Here is a 24,670-nt window from a genome sequence, read left to right on the forward strand (position 1 = left end):
TTTGACAGTGAGGAGGAACACATGGCAGAACTCCTACAACAATGCCTGAAGGATGGTGAGCAGCTGTATGGGAATACATATGGAAATGTACTCTTGCCTTTCCATCACTGCTTCGAAGTGTACAGAGTTAAAGTATAACACACTAACCTGAACATAGAGGTCAGCATCTGCACAAAGCACATCATAGTCCTCAGCACAACTCCGAGCTGCATTCTGGAGAAATTTCTGAAACTCTGGAACTTCAAGGCTTGATTTAGATTTCAAGAACTAAATAAAATGACATAGTGGAGACATAATAAGCCTTTCCACATAATACAGAAAATAAGTCATGAGGCATAGTTATTGAGCTCAACACCTCATACAGTTACAGGCTGTCACAAAGATTACACAGGATTACAATTCTCAATGTGACTAGTCAAGGTGGCAATTGCATTTGGATCATTGTCTACAAACTTGGATATGAAAAGGCCATAACATAGAGGTGTGGTTGTGTATGGGTGGTCGCTCACTACTACAGTGAACGGTAGGGAAGGAGGCAACCACAGCAAATCATGAGTTTTGTTAGCAACGTCATTATTTAACAAAAGGTAATCGCAACCATAGAAAGTACATTCCAGTCCGGTTTGTGTTCATGGAGCGGAGGGAAAGAGATGTCACCTAGACAACGTTAGCAAGTTTTTTTTCCCCAATAAACTTATTAACATACATAAACATTTAAAGGATAACTGTCATATTTTTATTTTATTTGCTAGTTCATTAGAGCTAGACATGTATACCCGAGTTAGTCTGTCAATGATTGCCAAAAGATCTGTAATTACCTTATAATAACAGCTTTCATTAATGTCCTCTGTCCCTTTCCACTGCTCCCTTAAAAGACCGTTACTAGGGCTCATCTGTCTCCGGCTAGGAAGACAGAGGGGCGGTCCTTCACGCTGCATGCCTGCATTAGGCTTCAGAGTGAGGAGGCGTGTCTCTCAGTAATCCAATCTGATTGGCTGGCAAGAAACTGCTTGCTACAGCAAGTTTGTATGTGACCTGAGGGAATGCAGTTTTGGCCTCAGAGAACTGGCCATCTTGAGAAGATCCTCATAATGTAGGATTCAAAACAGCTGTAACTAAGGGGAAAACTCAAGGAAAACAGTGGTATGTGAAGAACCTATAGATTGCTTTATGCACAATGCTGCAGCAGCAGTAACATATGCTAAAATTGATTTTTTTGATAAAAATATGACAGTTATCCTTTAAAGGGATTGTTCCCTCTGGACACTTATGGCATATCTACAGAATAAGTCACATTTATGATAGGAGCAGGTCCCAAAGGTGGCCATAACGACCACCTGAAACATTCCCTTTAAAACATTAAAAATGAAAGAATAAATGCTAATAAATTTGTTGTTTCCAGGAGTCCTCACTGAGAAGTGACCCCTGCAGCACCTTTCATTCTTCCACAATATAACACATCTAGTTCTCACTTACTTCATAATGGTTGTAGTCCTTGACTTGTCCAAAAGAGACGTTACTGTTTTTCTTGTTGTGGAATTTGATCATCAGTTTCACGTAGGCATCCTGTTCAAATGCTGTGAGGGACGAGAACCGTGGGTACGGCACACGAGGCTCGGGAAAAGGGAGGAGCTGCTTGGTAGAAGATGGGACAACAGGCTGACTGTCAGGGACAGGCGCTTGGGAACTGGAAGCCTCTTTTTGTGTAGGTCCTGCTGGAGGGGGTCTAAGAGAAAATGGGGAAATATGAAGGGAGTTTTAATGTAATATATAACATTTTTGCAGACAGTGTAGAACTGTAGAAAGTATTAGGCTAGGGCTACATGGAGACTTTAACTGCACAACAGATCGCCATGCTACATTGCATCATAAAGACAATGAATGTGGTCGCGTGTGATCCAGGAGGCTTCATTTCTGGTGACTTTTGTATCGCAGTAGCTTGCAGGTTACAATGCCTAAAAGAAAGACCGCCTATAGACCAATGGGCAACCTTCTTTCTCACATTTGACATTTTCTTGACCAGAGTAACTAAAGAAAATAACAGTCAAATGAGTTTGGCATCCTATGGGTGAGCGGTCTGATTTAGTAAAACAACAGGCTTGCCTCTCTACACAATCAGTTACTAACGAGGACGCTTTATAAAAGTTCTCCAAAAAGTGTTATTGTTTTTTATTTAAGCACACAGAAGCAAAAATAAAATAAAAAAAATCACTAAAGCCATGGAGAGTGGACTTCATCAGCACTTCAAAGCTGTCTCTCCACATAGAAGAGGATGTCAGTCCGGGAGACAGAAGCTGGAAAATCATATCACGGAGAGAAAAACGCTGACTCAGGGGTGCAGCAGCAGGGACTAAATGAATGCAAAAGAATCAGAAAATAATAACCTCATGAAATAAATGGCACAGTCATCACAGTGTGCCTGCTATCGGCCAGTGACTAGAAGCAACATAGGCACCTGAGGGGTTAACTGACGCTGATCGCAGCTCCCAGTCATAGAGGTCGGATGCCGGCTATGTGATTCTGCTGCTGGCACCCTCCTCCTGTACTTGTAATATCCGTTTGTTATTTTCATTGGTGGCGCAGTGGCCACAGTCTGCTCCTCCGCCCCTCTCTGCTGAGGGAACATGGCAGTATAGGCAAAGGGCAAATCCCGGTATCGAATCGATACCAGTACAAAAGTATCGATTGGGTATCGATAATTCGATACCCGATGCAACCCTAGTCCTATTTTTTTTGCAGAAGGGACATACGGAAACGGAATGCACGTGGAGTAACTTCTGTTTTTTTGTGGACACATTGAACTGAATAGTTCCACATACGGTAAGCAAAAAAAAAAAAAAAAGACACGGAAAGAAAATACGTTCGTGTGCATGAGCCCATCTTTTTCTTAATGTTTTACAGAAAACATAACTGCAGCGTTACAGAGTAAAACGTAATTCGCTGTAGTGAGGAAGCCTGTGTGCCTGTTTTTAGGGCAACATGGATCTGCTGTCAGGTTCCCTGTAATAGGTCATTGGTATACAGCTAGTCCTCTTCTTCAGCATGTTTACACTACTGTTTAAATTCTAAAAACAAGAACAATATAAAACAGAGGTGAGGAACCGAAAAAACAACAACCACCATCTAGGATCCGATTTCTATTCTACTCTTTGGAAGTTCCATACAGTAGCCGTGACTGGCAAGAACCGCACATGCATAGTCCCCTCTTCATTGCCAGCGGTGCTACAGGCCCCTTTCTTGAGACAGGAGTGGGTCCCTGACATTTGCAACTATTTGTTTCTCCAACACACCAAAAATACAACAAAAGTATTCAACTTTGCAAATAGTCTTAATAAAAAAAAAAATCCTATTGTTTTGTGAGTATGGCTAATATACAGCGTTTCAAGGCAAGACTGAAGACATACAGGTAAACAGGTCTGCAATTGAGCAATAAAATGGTGCAAAGGTGGACATGCCCCTTAGGCCTCTTTCACATGCCCGTAGTGCTTCCATGGCCGTATATGGCGGTTCTGCAATACACGGGTCACCAGCCGTGTGCATTCTGCATCACGGATGCGGACATATTCACTTGAATGTGTCTGCAAATCCGGAAATGCGGTGCGGAACGGAAGCACGGAACGGAACCCCACGGAAGCACTACGGTAGTGCTTCCGTGGTGATCCTTTCTGTGCTTCCGTTGCACAAAAATATAGAACTTGTTCTATCTTTTTGTGGAACGGAAGGATCGCGGATCCCATTCAAGTGAATGGGCTGCGATCCGCATGCGGCTGCCCCGCGGCCGGTGCCCGTGCATTGCGGACCGCAATTTGTGGTCCGCAGCACAGGCTCGGCCAGCACACGGCCGTGTGAAAGAGGCCTTAGATGTATTCTAAAACTATGAAGGCATAAAACAAAGCAAACACATTAATAGCATTTTCTTTGGCCATAATCAAAATAAAAAAAATAAAATAAAAATAAAAAGTTTTACTTGTTGGTGATGAGTAACAATTCAGCCAGTGTTGGACCCAAGCAATATTTCTCATAAGACTCACGTGTGAAGAAACAGTTTCTGCCATTGGAAGGTTCAATATCCCTGTGGAGAAAATATATTGAAGGTTCATTTTTATGAAATTCATAAATTAAAAAGGTTTGAATTACCATTTTTCTTTTTTTTAAAGAGGAGATAAGCTCTATGGATTTACACAGTCTACAGGGAGCGCAGAATTATTAGGCAAATGAGTATTTTGACCACATCATCCTCTTTATGCATGTTGTCTTACTCCAAGCTGTATAGGCTCGAAAGCCTACTACCAATTAAGCATATTAGGTGATGTGCATCTCTGTAATGAGAAGGGGTGTGGTCTAATGACATCAACACCCTATATCAGGTGTGCATAATTATTAGGCAACTTCCTTTCCTTTGGCAAAATGGGTCAAAAGAAGGACTTGACAGGCTCAGAAAAGTCAAAAATAGTGAGATATCTTGCAGAGGGATGCAGCACTCTTAAAATTGCAAAGCTTCTGAAGCGTGATCATCGAACAATCAAGCGTTTCATTCAAAATAGTCAACAGGGTCGCAAGAAGCGTGTGGAAAAACCAAGGCGCAAAATAACTGCCCATGAACTGAGAAATGTCAAGCGTGCAGCTGCCAAGATGCCACTTGCCACCAGTTTGGCCATATTTCAGAGCTGCAACATCACTGGAGTGCCCAAAAGCACAAGGTGTGCAATACTCAGAGACATGGCCAAGGTAAGAAAGGCTGAAAGACGACCACCACTGAACAAGACACACAAGCTGAAACGTCAAGACTGGGCCAAGAAATATCTCAAGACTGATTTTTCTAAGGTTTTATGGACTGATGAAATGAGAGTGAGTCTTGATGGGCCAGATGGATGGGCCCGTGGCTGGATTGATCAAGGGCAGAGAGCTCCAGTCCGACTCAGACGCCAGCAAGGTGGAGGTGGAGTACTGGTTTGGGCTGGTATCATCAAAGATGAGCTTGTGGGGCCTTTTCGGGTTGAGGATGGAGTCAAGCTCAACTCCCAGTCCTACTGCCAGTTTCTGGAAGACACCTTCTTCAAGCAGTGGTACAGGAAGAAGTCTGCATCCTTCAAGAAAAACCTGATTTTCATGCAGGACAATGCTCCATCACACGCGTCCAAGTACTCCACAGCGTGGCTGGCAAGAAAGGGTATAAAAGAAGAAAATCTAATGAAATGGCCTCCTTGTTCACCTGATCTGAACCCCATTGAGAACCTGTGGTCCATCATCAAATGTGAGATTTACAAGGAGGGAAAACAGTACACCTCTCTGAACAGTGTCTGGGAGGCTGTGGTTGCTGCTGCACGCAATGTTGATGGTGAACAGATCAAAACACTGACAGAATCCATGGATGGCAGGCTTTTGAGTGTCCTTGCAAAGAAAGGTGGCTATATTGGTCACTGATTTGTTTTTGTTTTGTTTTTGAATGTCAGAAATGTATATTTGTGAATGTTGAGATGTTATATTGGTTTCACTGGTAAAAATAAATAATTGAAATGGGTATATATTTGTTTTTTGTTAAGTTGCCTAATAATTATGCACAGTAATAGTCACCTGCACACACAGATATCCCCCTAAAATAGCTAAAACTAAAAACAAACTAAAAACTACTTCCAAAAATATTCAGCTTTGATATTAATGAGTTTTTTGGGTTCATTGAGAACATGGTTGTTGTTCAATAATAAAATTAATCCTCAAAAAATACAACTTGCCTAATAATTCTGCACTCCCTGTATAATACACTTCAGATGAGAAGCTCAAAACTGTAGTAGACAATATATCGACGAGAATATGTGGTGCTATGGCAGATGAGGGCCTCACAATGGCCTCCAGGTCTGCCATGTGCATATGACTAAGGAAAGAAAACTCAAGAAATTTTTCCCCCAGTTGGTTTATTATGTCACAAAATAAAAAATTAAACATATCTGTATTTTTCGCCCCATAAAGACGCATTATGGAAGCGCTTCATTAGTACCGGAGGACCAGGAAGCGGTGAAGGCTCTGTACCCACCGCTTCCTGGTCCTTGGCTGTTGGTTGTGCTGTGCGCGCCAGTTCACAGCACAGCCGACGGCAGGAGGAAGTGGATCGCAATGTAGTTGAGGAGTGGCGGTGTCCAGGAGCAGGAGAGGTAAGTGAGTTTTTCCTTTATAAAACATGAGGCACTATGGGGCTGCTGGGGGGGTAAAATGAGGCACTATGAGGCTGCTGGGGGGCGATTTGATTTGAGGCAATGGGGGCTAAAATCAAAGGCAATGGCGGCTGTTGAGGGCTGATATGAGGCAATGGGGCACATTTTTGTTGGAAGAGTAAAAATACTCCTCTAGTATTTTTAGCCGATGAGAAGTATGAAAGTTACAGTAATTCAAATAGTTAATACGAAGGTCTACAATAACATTAATGGGTGCTATTTATGCATTAAAACCAATACTAGTACTCTAGAATTGTCTTTCATGCATAAAAAGCAAATTTAGCCAATTTTTTATTTAGCTGACATCATATACTAAACATAAGACCACTGCCACCTAAACAGTGCCACCAATTCTTGCCGGTATAGATGCGAACAGTAGACTCCTTATTACAGTCATTCCTCCAACGCCTAAAGCTTGGGACACTGTTAGGGTCCATTCACATGTCCGCAAGTATTTTGCGGTCCGCAAATTGGCACTTTAACCGCCTCCGGACCGCCTAATGCAGGATCGCGTTCCGGAGGCGGCTCACTCAGGCACAGTCACGCGTCATCTCGCGAGATTTCCTGTGAATGCACGCACACAGGCATTTAGGATTTCACAAGGCATTTTTAGCACATTTGGATTTCAAACTTTACTTCTCACGCATTAGGGCCCCTAAAATGCCAGGGCAGTATAACTACCCCACAAGTGACCCCATTTTGGAAAGAAGACACCCCAAGGTATTCCGTGAGGGGCATGGCGAGTTCCTAGAATTTTTTATCACAAGTTAGCGGAAAATGCTGATTTGTTTTATATTTTTTTTTTTTACAAAGTCTCATATTCCACTAACTTGTGACAAAAAATAAAAACTTCCATGAACTCACTATGCCCATCACGAAATACCTTAGGGTGTATTCTTTCCAAAATGGGGTCACTTGTGGGGTAGTTATACTGCCCTGGCATTTTAGGGGCCCTAATGCATGAGAAGTAGTTTAAAATCAAAATGTGTAAAAAATGCCCTGTGAAACCCTAAAGGTGCTCTTTGGAATGTGGGCCCCTTTGCCCACCTAGGCTGCATAAAAGTGTCACACATGTGGTATCGCCGTACTCAGGAGAAGCTGGGCAATGTGTTTTGGGGTGTCTTTTTACATATACCCATGCTGGGTGAGAGAAATATCTCGGCAAAAGACAACTTTTCCCATTTTTTTATACAAAGTTGTCATTTGACAGAGATATTTATCTCACCCAGCATGGGCATGTGTAAAAAGACACCCTAAAACACATTGCCCAACTTCTCCTGAGTACGGCGATACCACATGTGTGACACTTTTTTGCAGCCTCGGTGGGCAAAGGGGCCCACATTCCAAAGAACACCTTTAGGATTTCACAGGGCATTTTTTACACATTTTGATTTTAAACTACTTATCACACTACTACAAAATGTCAGAAGCAATGAAATACCACCAAATGAAAGCTCTATTAGTGAGAAGAAAAGGAGGTAAAATTCATTTGGGTGGTAACTTGCATGACTGAGCAATAAACCGTGAAAGTAGTGTAGTGCAGAATTGTAAAAAGTGGTCTGGTCATTAAGGGTGTTTAAGCTAGGGGAGCTGAGGTGGTTAAAGAGGACCTTTCACCTGGAAAAACATTGCGAACATATACAGCGGCGCCCAGGGATCTCACTGCACTTACTATTATCCCTGGGCGCCGCTCCGTTCTCCCGTTATGCCCTCCGGTATGTTCGGGGACTTGGTTATAGTAGGCGGTGTCTGCCCTTGTCCTGTGGGCATCTCCTTCTCCTAGGCTGTAGCACTGGCCAATTGCAGCGCACAGCTCACAGCCTGGGAGAAAAAGAAAACTCCCAGGCTGTGAACTCTGCGCTGCGATTGGCCAGCTCTACTGCCTAGGAGGAGGAAACGCCCAGCAGAACAAGTGCAGTCTCCGCCTACTATAACCAAGAGTCCTAAGTCTCCGCCTACTATAACCTACTGAGCGAAGATACCGGAGGACATAATGGGAGAACGGAACGGCACCCACGGATAATAGTAAGTGCAGTGAGATCCCTGGGCGCCGCTGTATATGTCAGGATACTTAGTTCACTATGTTTTTTCCAGATGAAAGGTCCTCTTTAAATAAAAATGCCTTTTCTTGTCCGTGTCTGCAGACAAGAAGAGGACATGTTCTATTTTTTTGTGGAACGGAAGTGTGGATGCGGACAGCACACTGTGTGCTGTCCGCATCTTTTGCGGCTCCATTGAAAAAGAATGGGTTCTGATCCGTTCCGCAACATTGCGGAACGGATCCAGGCCCATTTTGCAGACGTGTGAATGGACCCTTACACTCAGCGAAAATGGAGTTTAGGGGCAACTCGGTACAAAGGACCGCGCTCATGAGAGCTTCCCCCTCTGCAGTGGTCTCAGATTGGATGCTAATGCTATGTAGTCTCAGGATGGCACAGAGAGCTCTGCAGGGTCTGGGTGGTAAGCTTAGGGTAGCACAGTGTGGTAATGTACTGCTTGTATCGCACATAGTAGAATGTAGTGTGATAAGGTACTGTATACACTGTTATAGTGTACATAGTGTGATAAGGTACTGTATACACTGTTATAGTGTACATAGTGTGGTAATGTACTGTATATACTGTTAGTGTACATAGTGTGATAATGTCCTGTATATACTGTTAGTGTACATAGTGTGATAATGTACTGTATATACTGTTAGTGTACATAGTGTGATAGGGTACTGTATATACTGTTAGTGTACATAGTGTGATAGGGTACTGTATATACTGTTAGTGTGATAAGGTACTGTATATACTTAGTGTACATAGTGTGATAATAAACTGTTAGTGTATATAGTGTGATAATGTACTGTATATACTGTTAGTGTACATAGTGTGCTAAGGTACTGTATATACTGTTATAGTGTACATAGTGTAATAAGTTACTGTATATACTGTTATAGTGCACATAGTGTGATAATGTACTGTATATACTGTTATCAGAATCAGCTTTATTTGCCAAACACGACACAATCGATCGTGCTCGGAATTGGGTTTGGCACAGGTACAGGCATAGTACTGGGGGGGGGGGGGGTTCTGCGGGTGATGGGACGTGGTGAGTTCAGCAGTCTGATGGCCGTTAGGAATAAAGTGTTCTGCCTCCTCGATGTCCTGGCAGGGATGGCCTGATACCTGCAGCCGGACTTTAGACGTCTGAAGTAATGATGGCCCGGATGGGAGTGGTCATTGGATATTTTCAGAGCCCTGGAGAGCAGTCTGTCAGGGAAGATAGAGTCAAGGGGTGGTAGTGGCAGTCGGGTAGTTCTCTCCGCCGAGCTGATGACCCTTTGTAGTTTGCGCTTGTCACTGGCTGATGAGCCGGCATACCAAACCAGAAGAGAGGAGCACAGTACCGACTCGATGGTGCAGGAGTAGAAGGACTTCAGTAGGTCCTGTGCCATTCCGAACTTCTTCAGTTATCGAAGGAAGTAGAGCGGCTGGTGAGCCTTCTTTATGATGGACGAGATGTTAGGACGCCAGGATAGGTCCTCAGATATTGTCGTGCCTAGGAGGCGGACGATGGGTACTCTTGCGACTTCAGATCCGTCAATGTAGGTCGGGGGGGGGGGGGGGGGGAAACTATCCTTCTCTTCCTGAAGTCGATGACCAGCTTGACCGTCTTTGTGGTGTTTAGGACCAGATTGTGCACGCCACACCAGTTGCTAACCCTGTCGATTTCCTTACAGTAGGCCTGCTCATCGCGGTCGCTAATCAGGCCCACGAGTGTGGTGTCATCTGCGAACTTGATGGCTTTAACTGAGGCCTCCTCCGATCTGCACTCATTCGTGTACAGAGAGAACAGGAACGGCGATAGTACACATCCCTGAGGAGCGCCAGTGTTGGTGACCCTCGGTTTGGAGGACAGATTGCCTAATCTGACGACCTGGGACCTGTTAGTGAGGAAGTCCATGATCCAGTGTCGTAGTGTAGGGTGGACATCAAGCGCCGTGAGGTTCCTCAGCAGGATGCTGGGGGAGATGGTATTAAAAGCCGAGCTGAAGTCTAGAAGGAGGATTCTTGCGTATGTGTTGGGTTTGTCAAGGTGTTCAGTGACGTACTCTAGACACATGTTAATCGCATCATCAGTGGAGCCACGGGCTGGAAGTTGTTTAGATCAGAAATGCCCTGTTTCTTCGGCACAGGGATGATAGTTGAGTTCTTAAAGCAGGTGGGGACATGTGCCTCCTTAAGGGATCTGTCAAAGATTGGGGGCGAGGGCGGGGCCAGTTAGTCTGAGCAGTATTTCAGACACACAGGAGTGATACCATCGGGACCGGGGGCTTTCCTCGCATTTAGCTTGGACAGCAGGGTGCGAACCGTAGTCACATTCACTGTAGGGGAGTCAGCGAACGGGCAAGATAATGTGGCAGCAGGGACTGGGGTGCCCACTCGGGGGGACATTGGCCGAATATGCAGTAGAATCTGCCCAGCTCCTCTGCCAGTGCCTGACAGGGAGTAGTGAGCGCTGGGGGGGGGGGGGGGGTGGGGGGTGTTTGTAGTTAGTCGCGGACCTAAGGCCCTTCCAGATCGCCCTCTGGTCGTTCGATTGTAGAGAATGATGGATGCGTTCCGCGTATGCCCGTTTCGCCATACACAGTTCCCGATTAAGGCCTCATGCACACGACAGTATTTTTTCACGGTCCGCAAAAACGGGGTCCATAGGTCCGTGACCGTTTTTTCATTCGTGGGTCTTCCTTGATTTTTGGAGGATCCACGGACATGAAAAAAAATGTCTTTTTGGTGTCCGCCTGGCCGCGCGGAGCCAAACGGATCCGTCCTGAATTACAATGCAAGTCAATTGGGGACAGATCCGTTTGACGTTGACACAATATGGTGCAATTGCAAACGGATCCGTCCCCCATTGACTTTTAATGTAAAGTCAGGAGTCCCTTTTATACCATCGGATCGGAGTTTTCTCCAATCCGATGGTATATTTTAACTTGAAGCGTCCCCATCACCATGGGAACGCCTCAATGTTAGAATATACTGTCGGATATGAGTTACATCGTGAAACTCAGATCCGACTGTATATTCTAACACACAGGCGTTCCCATGGTGATGGGTACGCTTCAGGTTAGAATATACTAAAAAACTGTGTACATGACTGCCCCCTGCTGCCCCCCCCCTCCCCTGTAGTTAACTCATTGGTGGCCAGTGTGGCCGCCCCCCCCCCCCCCTGTAGTTAACTCATTGGTGGCCAGTGCGGCCGGCCCCCCCTCCCTCCCCTGTAGTTAACTCATTGGTGGCCAGTGCCAGGCAGCAGGGGGCAGTCATGTACACAGTTCTTTTAGTATATTCTAACCTGAAGCGTCCCCATCACTATGGGAACGCCTCTGTGTTAGAATATACTGTCGGATCTGAGTTTTCACCAAGTGAAAACTCAGCTCTGAAAAAGCATTTATGCAGACAGATCTTCGGATCCGTCTGTATGAAAGTAACCTACGGCCACGGATGCCAATCTTGTGTGCATCCGTGTTCTTTCACGGACCCATTGACTTGAATGGGTCCGTGAACCGTTGTCCGTCAAAAAAATAGGACAGGTCATATTTTTTTTGACAGACAGGATACACGGATCACGGTCTCGGCTGCAAAACGGTGCATTTTCCGATTTTTCCACGGACCCATTGAAAGTCAATGGGTTCGCGAAAAAAAACGGAAAACGGCACAACGGCCACGGATGCACACAACTGTCGTGTGCATGAGGTCTAAGTCAGTTTTTGGCCAGTCTGTACACTACTTGATTACAGGATTTATGCGCGGTTTCCTTGCGCCTGCGTAGTTGTTTGAGCTTGTTCGTGAACCACGGTTTATTGTTTGGGTAAGTCGTGTATAGTCTTGAGGGGACGCAGGAGTCTTCGCAGAAACTGATGTACGAGGAGACAACATCCGCCCAGGTCATTCTCTTCTAGGGCTCCCCAGTCTGTGCAGTCAAAACAGGCCTGTAGTTGTAGCTAGTGTTATAGTGTACATAGTGTGATAATGTACAGTATATACTGTTATAGTGTACACAGTTTACGGTATATAGTGCAATAGTGTCCTGGACTATAGCGCACATAGTTTAATAGTGTACGGTATATAGTGGGACAGTGATGCTTTTTCTTGGCCACTACTGTCTGTGTGTGAACCGGACCCTACCCCTCATGCAGCCTCCTGTTCCATGGTGCTTGCAGGATTAGCATTGGCAATGAGAGTAGGTGTATCTGTAAGTCAGTCATGCTGTGACATCTGTGTATCAGCCAGGAGGCTCATGCTGGGCCCCGCACCGGGTACACAGGTACATCAGAGGGTGCTGCATCTATAAGCTGCTCCTCCTTTATTTTTCTGGCTACGGGACCATAGAATGACCTGCCCTGAGGCTTCTATAAGCAGGAGTCTGAAGCACTCAGCCACTTTTCTCACTGCTGAGCACGGTAGTGAAGACGGTCCCCTGGACCTACTATTGAGGCCGTCTTCAGTACCGCACTCAGCAGGGAGGAGATACGGCGCTCGGCTGAGCGCTTCAGACTCATCATTTTAGAGAAAAACAAGGTCAGATCTGGTATGCCCGCTAAAGTTTACTACGCAGCAAGGCTACTTACCCCGCCAGTGACGATCGTGCGCCTTCTTCCTAACTTCAGAGCGGCGCGCCATACTGACCAATCACTAAGCTCCTTACTGTAAAGAGCTTTGTGATTGGTTGTTTCAAACAGCAGCAGCATCGCTGCGCTGCCTGTGTCGTTCACAGCACTCACTGTGCTGATGAATGGCAGGGAAAAGTCTAAGGCGTATCTGTACGCCTTAGACTTTTTTCAGGGAGTAAAATGGCCTGAACAGGCGTGTACTGCGACTTCTGATTGGTGGTCTGACCTGATGTCCAATTTGTAAAAAAATAATCTTATTGTCCTTCTCTAAAACTAGGTGTGTCTTATGGGTCAGTGTGTCTTATAGGGCGAAAAATACGGTAACTGGCATCACCGTGACTGTAACAACATAAACAATGGAATTATCACAGTGTTTAGGAAGCACATTGAACGCCATAAGAAAAAATAAAACTACAAAAACAGTTATATGGTTAAAATGGTAACAACATCAACTCGCAAAACCACAAAAAATAAGCCCTCAGCTACTATACATTGACAGAAAAAAACAAAAAACAAAAACAAATGCTTGGTTTTTAACCCCTTCAGTACCGGTCCACCTTTCACCTTAAATCCCAGGTCCATTTTTGCAAATCTGACATGCGTCACTTTATGTGGTAATAGCTTTGGAACACTTTTATTTATCCAAGCCATTCTGAGATTGTTTTCTCGTGACATATTGTATTTCATACAGTCATAAATTTTAGTCAATATATTTCACCTTTATTTATGAAAAAAATCCCAAATTTACCCAAAGTTTTTAAAGAATTTGCAATTTTCAAAATTTCCATTTCTCTGCTTTTAAAACAGAAAGTGATACCTCATAAAATATGTATTACTTTACATTCCCCATATGTCTGCATCATGTTGTAAATATTTTATTTTTTTAGGACGTTAGACGGCTTAGAAGCAATTTTTCTCATTTCAAAAAAATTTCCAAAACCATTTTTTTAAGCACCAATTCAGTTATAAAGTGATTTTGGGGGGCTTACGTAATGGAAACCACCCATAAATGACCCCATATTAGAAACTACACCCCTAAAGTTATTCAAAACTGATTTAAAAATGAGCTGAAATGTTTAAATTCCACTTTTTGGGCAGATTTTCCATTTTTATTCATTTTTTTCCTGTAACATATCAAGGGTTAACAGCCAAAGAAAACTCTATATTTATTACTCAGATTCTGCAGTTTACAGAAATACCCCATATATGGCGGTAAACTGCTCTATGGGCAGGCGGCAGTGGTCATAAGGAAAGGAGTGCTGTATGGATTCTGGAGGCAGATTTTGCTAGAATGGTTTTTGGGCACCATTTTGTATTTGTAGAGACGATGACCTACCCCTACAGTGGAAACCCTTAAAAAGTTACCCCATTTTGGAAACTACACCCCTTAAAGAATATATAAAGGGGGGTACTGAGCACTTTGCCCCACTAAGCGTTTTACGGTATTAGGAAACACTTGGCTATGAAAATCAAAAGTTTAATTTCTTCCAATAAAATGTTGCTTTAGCCCCAAATTTTTCATTTTCACAAGGGGTAACAGGAGAAAAAGAATCCCATAATTTCATACCCATTTTCTCCTGAATACGGCAACATGCCATATGTGGTGGCAAACTGTTGTAGGGGTACATGGTAGGATTCAGAAAGGAAGCAGCACAATATGGCTTTTGCAGCGCAGATTTTGATAGATTGGTTTAGGGGTGCCATAGGTATTTATTTTTTAAGTGATTGTCTTATGTGGGTGCTCATTTTTTTGCAGGATGAGATTATGTTTTCATTGGTACTATTTTGGGGTACATAGGACTTTTTGACTGCTTGGTATTACACTTTTTGTGAGGCAAGGTGAAAAAAAATGCTGTTTTGGCATAGCTTTTTTTATATATATATTTTTTTTTTACAGCATTCACCTGAGGGGCATATAATGTTATATTTTTATAAGGCAGGTTGTTACGGACGCGGCGATACCTAATATGTCTATCATTTTTATTTGTGTTTGTTTTTACACAGTGAAAGCCTTTTTTGACAGAATAAAATCTTGTTTTTGTGTTGCCATTTTCTGAGCCATAGTTTTTTTTAGCCGATTGTCTTGGGTAGGGTCTCAATTATTGATGACCGTTTGATTGGTACCATTTTGGGCTAAATACGCCTTTTTGATCACTTGGTATTATAGTTTTTGTGAGGCAAGGAGACCAGAAAATGGCTGTTTTGGCACGGTTTTAATTTTTTTATTGTCGTCCAAGCCATGGGGTCCCCGTCACAGCAGCGCGATGGGAGCAGTGAGGATACTGCATGTGCCACGATAGTGCGAGGGTTAATGCACCAGCATCTGTGTTTTCACCGATGCTGGCGCATACAGCAGGGGTCCAGCTATCAGTGACTGCCGGACCCCTGCAGCTGATCTAATATATCAGCTGATATGATGCTATGCGACCCTGGCAGTGCTGGAAGTTCAGGCCGGGTGCTGCGCTGCGAGTCTGGAGCGTGACATTCGCTTGTCTGAAATGGGCCTTAATGTGGAAGCGAACTCCTTACATACTGGGTCCCTGTGCATCTGCACAAGGTACACACCCCTACCACTGATGTATAATGTTATGGTTATGGTTCTGTCGTCTTCGCTGCATTAAAAGTGTGGCACTATTCCTGTCATCAAAAGTGAAAGACACTGGGGGATAATAATTATTCCTCATACGCCATAGTTTTGGTGTTAAAGTCAGAAAACCAGGTTTTGCAACTTTTTAAATGCCATTGCGACTAAATCCAGTAGCAAGTGGTGTTGAGCCTCATCATAAATGACATGCCTCCTCCCGTAGCATAGGGCCCATCACGACCAGGGAAGCACATGCTGGTGTTGAGAAATCAGACTCATTATTCGGATTTCCTCTGCCATAAGAATAACCAGTAAAAGGAAAATACAACTTGTAAACCATTATAAGATGACAAGAGTCAGGATCCCTTAGCAAACAGATGACAATGGCTTCTGTGGCCTGGGAACAGATGATGCTTTTACCAGTGTGGAGCCCAGGTAGAACATGTCAGAAGTGATACCCGTGTTATAGCTGTAAACAGGACGGTGATCCCCATAGAAAATATTAACAGATACATCATAAGCAACCAATCACTGGGGTGACAACAGCAGGGGCGCCCAACAATCCCCACTGTGCTGGTTTCTTGGGCCACGCTATAGTTTATGATACAGTCCCAGCGACTGGACCCTCACCAATCAGACATTTAGGAGGACATGCAAACACTAAGTGGAAAGCCCCTTTAAGAGATAGTCCTCATTAGTCCTATGTCACTATATACCAGTGATGTGTGTGTGTGTGTGTGTATATATATATATATATATATATACACACATACACCATAGTTCTTCCAGCTGCAGAATGTCGCAATCTGTCCTCTTCCTGCTGCTGCTGTCAGTCCTGACATTAAACGTGACAGGAAACCCGGTTCCCATTGTAATATATATATATATATATATATACACAACACCATTAGTCCCATAAGACAAGTATTAAACCCCTCATAGCCCCCCGCGGCAGCATATGTACAGACCCTGTCCACTTACCATCTAAGCTCTCCAGCCGCCTCCATTGACTCTATGTGTGCGACTACGGCACCACGTGCGGCTCACAACATCTACGTCATCAGCTCATAACAGCCTCCAGTGCGCAGCCGCCGGGGGCTTGTCTTTTCCCTGCTCACATCTAGAGGTGTTCCATCGCCACCTATGGGCGACCCTACAAACTGCACAAGTAAATCAATTGTACAGTTTGTGAAAAAAGGCCAATGATATTGATAATTTGATGTCGGTTTTCTCTTTTTTTTTTTCTCTTAACTTCATTCTCATTTTCCTGAAATAACTAATGTTTTGATATGCAGTCTAAAAATTGTTGGTATAGTTTAAATATAATACAGACAGAAATCTCTTTGAATGTCCAAATACAATTGTACCCGACTGTACTGGCTCAGTGCCCGAAAATGGCCGGTCCACAGTATACGGGCACTGGCTGTGTGCACTCCGTGCTGCGGATGCAGATCCATTGACTTCAATGGGTACACGATCCGCAAGATACGACCGAAGATAGGACTTCACCTACACCTTCAATTGCAGACTGGAGGTACGGATCGGAGGCCCATGGAAGCCCTACGAAGCCTTTCCGATGGCTTTCTGGGCCTCCGCACCGCAAAAAAGATATAAAATGTTCTATCTTTAGCCGAACGTTGCGGTCACGGACCCATTCAAGTCAATAGGTCCACATCCGCAAACGGAGTGCACACGGCCAGTGCCAATGCATGTCAGATTGCTATTTGTGGTCCGCAGCACAGGCACTAAGCCATTACTCTACATTCACACGTACGTGTGATTGACATTCTTTTAACGGCCATCACATGTCCGTTTTAAGAACAATGGTAGTCTAATGGGGTTATTCACACAGCAGTTTTTTTCAAGGCCAGTAAATAATGGACGTCAAAAAATGTTCTATCTTGTCCGTTTTCACTTACCAACATATTCCATGCAATATAATAGGATCGTTCTTAGCGTCCATTTCTGATAAAGGCATCATCGTGTGAATGTAGCCTTACAAGACAAATCAGTGTGGCTGTTTTTTAAGATGTAAAATAATGGATAAAAAACTTTTAGGCTCCTTTCACACGGGCGAGTATTCCGCGCAGATGCGATGCGTGAGTTGAACGCATTGCACCCGCACTGAATACCGACCCATTTATTTCTATGGGGCTGTTCACATGATGTCACAACCAGACAGCTGAGAAGCTCTGACAGAGGCCTTTGAGAACCTCCTCCTTGAGTTCTCTTTGTTGTGCTGTTCAGTTCCTCATCTCGTTAGCCTCTCTCAGCTGTCATGTGGTTGGACTGATTGCTTCCCTTTAAATTCCTCCCCATGGTGCATTACTGGGCAGCTTATACTACTTCCTGGAGTGTGTGTGGATGCTGATCTTGTTTTCCAGTCTGCTACAAAGTTAAGTGCTGAACATTTATCTGTTATTTTCTGTTTGCTGGATCCCAGGTGACCCTGACTCCCTCCGTGTCTGTGTAGGGAGCCGGTGGTCGTGTCCCCTCACTATTGTAGGGTGTTCAGGGGTTATATAGTCTAGGTACGTGGATATGCAACCATCCACCTCTGGGATCTTTGCATAGGCTGAGCAGCCAGGGAAAGTCTCAGGTCTTGTGCAGGGGTCTCCCTTTTGGTTCCTTAGCTTTGGATCCACTCAGTCATATATGCATGTTGCTTTGTCTTGTTTCCTGTACACCGTCCGTGACACATGAGCGGTGATTTTCACGCATCACTTGTGCGTTGCGTGAAAATCGCAGCATGCTCTATATTCAGCGTTTTTCACGTAACACAGGCCCCATAGAAGTGAATAGGGTTGCGTGAAAATCGCAAGCATCCGCAAGCAAGTGCGGTGCAATTTTCACGCACGGTTCCTAGGAGACGATCGGGATGGAGACCCGATCATTATTATTTTCCCTTATAACATGGTTATAAGGGAAAATAATAGCATTCTGAATACAGAATGCATAGTAAAATACGGCTGGAGGGGTAAAAAAAATAATTGAACTCACCTTAATCCACTTGATCGCGAAGCCCAGCATCTCCTTCTGTCTTGAGCTTAGCTCTGTGTAGCAGCAAGGGCCTTTGGTGACATCACAGTTATCACATGATCTATCACATGATCTTTTGTAGTGTCCCACTAGGTAGGAGTGGGCACTACACAAGGGTCAATTGGGTCACGTGTTACTCCTACTCCTAAGGGACAGTGGAGTTATATGTAACTATGCATTTTAATGTATTTTTAATGTATTTTAATATGTATTGTTCCCATGTGACATGTATAGCAGGCCTATTGGGGTGTAGTGTAGCATCCTAGACACTAGAGGGAGATAGGGAGCCCCTAGTATAAATGTTCAGTTCCCAGACAGGGAGGAGTTAGTCTGTAGTCATGAGTCTGTGGAGACAGAAGTGAGAAGGCACCAGCCAGAGATATGCTGAGGGCCTCCTCCTGACATGCAGCTAGATAGTCCAGGCTACTAGTTGCCACCAGGAGGCTAGTCAAGGATTACAGCCTGCCTGAAGTATTCTGTCTAGCTCAGAAGAATCAACCCCAGTAGTAGAGATGTGCCTCCTGGGAGAAACCTGCAGTACCGTCAAGCCAAGCAGAGCCAGTGTATCCAGCTAGAAGCAAGTAAGCTGATGGGCAGAGGAACTATAAAGATAGTGCAAGGATTAATACGGGAGGAAGATTAGTTTGCCAAGGATGAAAGCCAGCATTTAGGCGTCCGGACAGGAGTTCAAAGGAACAGTGTACACTATTTCTGAGGAGAAGGTACAGCCTGGTCTGAGTGTGTTTATTATTATTGCCCTCCGAGTATCTTGCAAGATTATACATGCCAGTATTGAAATTAAGCCTGCTTGTGAAGCACTTGATGCAAGGGACTGTATTACCATCTTATAGTATAAAGTTGGACTGTTTCAAGTAAAGCAAAGTTTGGTTCACCGCAACTTGTGTACCTCACTTATTACTGCTAGAAATCGGTGAGTTAGTCAGGAGTCTGTGGAGACAGAAGTGAGAAGGCACCAGCCAGAGATATGCTGAGGGCCTCCTCCTGACATGCAGCTAGACAGTCCTGGTTTCTAGTTGCCACTGGGAGGCTAGTGAAGGAGTACAGCCTGCCTGAAGTATTCCTGAGTTTATGTCCAGCTCAGAAGAATCAACCCCAGTAGAAGAGATGTGCCTCCTGGGAGAAACCTGCAGTGTGCAGTACCCTCCAGCCAAGCAGAGACAGTGTATCCAGCTAAAAACAAGTAAGCTGATGGGCAGAAGAACTATAAAGATAGTGCAAGGATAAATACGGGAGGAAGATTATTTGCCAAGGATAAAAGCCAGCATTTAGGCGTCCGGGCCTTGGGAGAGAAACCAGACAGGAGTTCAAAGGAACAGTATACACTATATCTGAGGAGAAGGTACAGCCTGGTCTGAGTGTATGTATTATTATTACCCTCCGAGTATCTTGCCAAGATTATACCTGCCAGTATTGAAATTAAGCCTGCTTGTGAAGTCTTTGATGCAAGGGACTGTATTTACCATTTTATTATACAAAGTTGGACTGTTCCAAGTAAAGCAAAGTTTGGTTCACCGCAACTTGTGTACCTCACTTATTACTGATAGAAATCGGTGTGCCACCGTTACAGGCACTGGCGTCACGATCCTTAAAGGGACCTTGCCCCAGGCACTTAAAACACCTGCAACATCAAGGCAGTGGCGGATCCAGAGCCTGGTCTCGGGAGGGGCACTTTCAGATTATTTTCTGTCCGCTGCCACAAAACAATGGTGCTTATAGAACAGACTCCACAGTGTAGCGGTATACTGTATATTGTGGGGCACAGTGTAGGCTTTATGTGTATAACAAACATATTTCACATGAAAACTTACAGTTACTTGGCTTGACCCTTGGGGATCTCGGACGCCACTTCCACACTTTGGCCGGGGGCTCGGCGGAGCTGATGTTGTGTTTTATCCTAATGAGAAAGATTTCATAATAAGGATTTAGAGAATGGGCAGAGGGATAGCAGAGCAGGGAGAGGCCGGTGCTGCTACTAGGGGGTCATACCATGGGGGAGTAATAAAGCCCACCATAATGCCCCCCCCCCCCCCACCCCGTAGTAATAATTCTCCTTATAATGTGACAGTGCACAAAATACTCCCCTGTAATGCCCCCAGTTGAGCTAATGTCCCCATAGTGCCCCCATAATGTACCAGTATAAAATACCCCTATATAGTGCCCCTAGTAAATGACCCCATAGTGCTCCACACCCTCCTTCCTCCTAGTGCCCCCATAATGTTCCAGTATAAAATGCTCCAGTAGATGCCCTCAGTGTCCCCCATAATTTGCAAGTATAAAATACCCCTTCTTAGTGCCCCCCGTAGATGACCCCATAGTACTCCTCTCCCCCCTTCCCCATAGTACCCACCATAATGTGTCCTAGTATAAAATTGTACTGTACAGAGAGCCCATATAAAATACCCCTTCTTTGTGGCCTCAGTAGATGCCCCTATAGTGCCCCCAATCATGTGCCAGTATTAACAGCCCCCCCCCCCCCGTGCCAGTAATAACAGCCCCCAGTAATAAGAGCCCCTCTGTGCCAGTAATAACAGCCCCCAGTAATAACAGCCCCTCTGTGCCAGTAATAACAGACCCCAGTATTAACAGCCCCTCTGTGTCAGTAATAACAGCCCCCAGTAATAACAGCCCCTCTGTGCCAGTAATAACAGCCCCCAGTAATAACAGCCCCTCTGTGTCAGTAATAACAGCCCCTCTGTGCCAGTAATAACAGCCCCCAGTAATAACAGCCCCTCTGTGCCAGTAATAACAGCCCCCAGTAATAAGAGCCCCTCTGTGCCAGTAACAACAGCCCCCCTTTGCCAGTAATAACAGCCCCCAGTAATAACAGCCCCCCTTTGCCAGTAATAACAGCCCCCCTTTGCCAGTATTAACAGCCTCCACCAGTAATAACAGCCTCCCTTTGCCAGTAATAACAGCCCCCGCCAGTAAAAGTATTGTATATAATAAAAAAAACAAAAAAACACATACTTACCTCCATGTCAGTGATGCGATGCAGGCCTCTTCTGGCCTGTGTCCCGCGCTGTACAGCTCAGGCGGCGCGATGACGTAATCGCACTGCCTGCGCCGGCCTCTGATAGGCTGCAGGCACTAGGCCGGCAGCCTATCAGAGGAAGGGAAAGGGACACGCCTCGCCCTCCCCTACCGCAGCACAGGCAGGCATCTGTATCGCTGTCCTGAGGACGGGGGGGGGGCACCTCATCCACCATCAGGCCTGGTCCCTACATACAGAGTGTGCCCCAGAGGAACTTTGTGTCAGCCTCTCCTTCACTGCCGCATGCCTGCCCAGGGTTCTCCTACAAACAGTGAGTAACCCTCGATTGCCAATAACCGTGACCTCACTTCGCAATACCCTGCAGGTCTGGCGTGCTGCACTTTTACCATGGTGATGGATCATGTGATGACCGGAGTGATGTCACCACAGGTCCTGTTGCTACACACAGCTAAGATCAAGACAGAAGAGATGCCGGCTACGCGAGCAAGTGGACTAAGGTGAGTCAAATTATTTAGAATTTTTTTTAACCCCTCCAGCGCTATTGTACAATGCATTCTGCATTCAGAATGCTATTATTTTCCCTTATAACCATGTTATAAAGGAAAATAATACAACCTACAGAACACCGATCCCAGACCCGAACTTCTGTGAAGAAGTTAGGGTTTGGGTACCAAACATGCGCGATTTTTCTCACGTGCGTGCAAAACGCATTACAATGTTTTGTAATGTTTGTAATTGCCTTATGCAATTATTTGATTTTTTTCTTTTTACTATTTCCAAACTTTTAGAGACAATGAACATGATCAAATCAAAAACTGCACGGAATTGTCGTGTGTGAAACTGTCCATTGTGTGACCTGCAATGTTTTGTTCTAATTAATGTGAGTTTCACACTATAACTTACGCCTCATGCACATGACCGTATCCTTTTTGTTGTCTCAAAACTGCAGATTTGCCAAATGCATATACCGTCCGTGTACATGCTGCATTTTTCACACTACCTTCTCTAGAACTGCCTATCCTTGTCCCCAAAACGGATGCGCACAGCACACAGATGACATCCGGATTGGGCGGATTGGGAACTTAAAGTGGCCCTGGAAAAAAAACTAAAAGTGGCCCTGGAAAAAAAACTAAAAGTGGCCCTGGAAAAAAAACTAAAAGTGGCCCCATGTTGTAGGTGGGTCCAAATTGACAGAAGATGGGACAAAACAAGTAGGCAGGGATAACAGGAGTAGGCAGGGCCTTCAATACCATAGTGCAGCACAGAATACCGCCCCAGCAGAACCAAATACCACAGTGCAGCACAGAATACCGCCCCAGCAGAACCAAATACCACAGTGCAGCACAGAATACCGCCCCAGCAGAACCAAATACCACAGTGCAGCACAGAATACCGCCCCAGCAGAACCAAATACCATAGTGCAGCACAGAATACCGCCCCAGCAGAACCAAATACCACAGTGCAGCACAGAATACCGCCCCAGCAGAACCAAATACCACAGTGCAGCACAGAATACCGCCCCAGCAGAACCAAATACCACAGTGCGGCACAGAATACTGCCCCAGCAGAACTAAATACCACAGTGCAGCGCAGAATACCGCCCCAGCAGAACCAAATACCACAGTGCAGCACAGAATACCGCCCCAGCAGAACCAAATACCACAGTGTGGCACAGAATACGGCCTCAGCAGAACCAAATACCACAGTGCAGCACAGAATACCGCCCCAGCAGAACCAAATACCACAGTGCGGCACAGAATACCGCCCCAGCAGAACCAAATACCACAGTGTGGCACAGAATACCGCCCCAGCAGAACCAAATACCACAGTGCGGCACAGAATACCGCCCCAGCAGAACCAAATACCACAGTGCGGCACAGAATACCGCCCCAACAGAACCAAATACCACAGTGTGGCACAGAATACCGCCCCAGCAGAACCAAATACCACAGTGCAGCACAGAATACCGCCCCAGCAGAACCAAATACCACAGTGCGGCACAGAATACCGCCCCAGCAGAACCAAATACCACAGTGCAGCACAGAATACTGCCCCAGCAGAACCAAATACCACAGTGCAGCACAGAATACCGCCCCAGCAGAACCAAATACCACAGTGCAGCACAGAATACCGCCCCAGCAGAACCAAAAACCACAGTGCAGCGCAGAATACCGCCCCAGCAGAACCAAATACCACAGTGCAGCACAGAATACCGCCCCAGCAGAACCAAATACCACAGTGCAGCACAGAATACTGCCCCAGCAGAACCAAATACCACAGTGCAGCGCAGAATACCGCCCCAGCAGAACTAAATACCACAGTGCAGCGCAGAATACCGCCCCAGCAGAACCAAATACCACAGTGCAGCACAGAATACCGCCCCAGCAGAACCAAATACCACAGTGTGGCACAGAATACGGCCTCAGCAGAACCAAATACCACAGTGCAGCACAGAATACCGCCCCAGCAGAACCAAATACCACAGTGCGGCACAGAATACCGCCCCAGCAGAACCAAATACCACAATGCGGCACAGAATACCGCCCCAGCAGAACCAAATACCACAGTGCGGCACAGAATACCGCCCCAGCAGAACCAAATACCACAGTGCGGCACAGAATACCGCCCCAACAGAACCAAATACCACAGTGCAGCACAGAATACCGCCCCAGCAGAACCAAATACCACAGTGCAGCACAGAATACCGCCCCAGCAGAACCAAATACCATAGTGCAGCACAGAATACCGCCCCAGCAGAACCAAATACCACAGTGCAGCACAGAATACCGCCCCAGCAGAACCAAATACCACAGTGCAGCACAGAATACCGCCCCAGCAGAACCAAATACCACAGTGCAGCACAGAATACCGCCCCAGCAGAACCAAATACCACAGTGCGGCACAGAATACTGCCCCAGCAGAACTAAATACCACAGTGCAGCGCAGAATACCGCCCCAGCAGAACCAAATACCACAGTGCAGCACAGAATACCGCCCCAGCAGAACCAAATACCACAGTGTGGCACAGAATACGGCCTCAGCAGAACCAAATACCACAGTGCAGCACAGAATACCGCCCCAGCAGAACCAAATACCACAGTGCGGCACAGAATACCGCCCCAGCAGAACCAAATACCACAGTGTGGCACAGAATACCGCCCCAG

At 45.4% G+C, this 24,670-nt stretch overlaps 1 protein-coding gene across 3 annotated transcripts in view; it reads right to left on the reverse strand.

Moving 5' to 3' along the window:
* The window catches only part of ICE2 (interactor of little elongation complex ELL subunit 2), a 135,011-nt gene extending 118,511 nt beyond the window's left edge, over positions 1-16,500 (reverse strand). For 2 of the 3 annotated variants that reach the window (XM_044279862.1, XM_044279860.1), the window contains exons 1-4: positions 16,436-16,487; positions 3,968-4,072; positions 1,477-1,726; positions 148-267 (exon numbers count right to left, since the gene is read on the reverse strand). In XM_044279862.1, the coding sequence (XP_044135797.1) occupies positions 148-267; positions 1,477-1,726; positions 3,968-4,072; positions 16,436-16,461 (501 nt within the window). In that variant the 5' untranslated portion in view covers positions 16,462-16,487. Of the gene's footprint in view, positions 1-147; positions 268-1,476; positions 1,727-3,967; positions 4,073-16,435 lie in introns of all 3 variants that reach the window. The other variant, XM_044279861.1, reaches the window with a different exon arrangement.
* Positions 16,501-24,670: the final 8,170 nt, after the last annotated feature.

The sequence above is a fragment of the Bufo gargarizans genome, chromosome 2 (assembly GCF_014858855.1).
Source record: "Bufo gargarizans isolate SCDJY-AF-19 chromosome 2, ASM1485885v1, whole genome shotgun sequence".
NCBI classification, from domain to species: domain Eukaryota; kingdom Metazoa; phylum Chordata; class Amphibia; order Anura; family Bufonidae; genus Bufo; species Bufo gargarizans.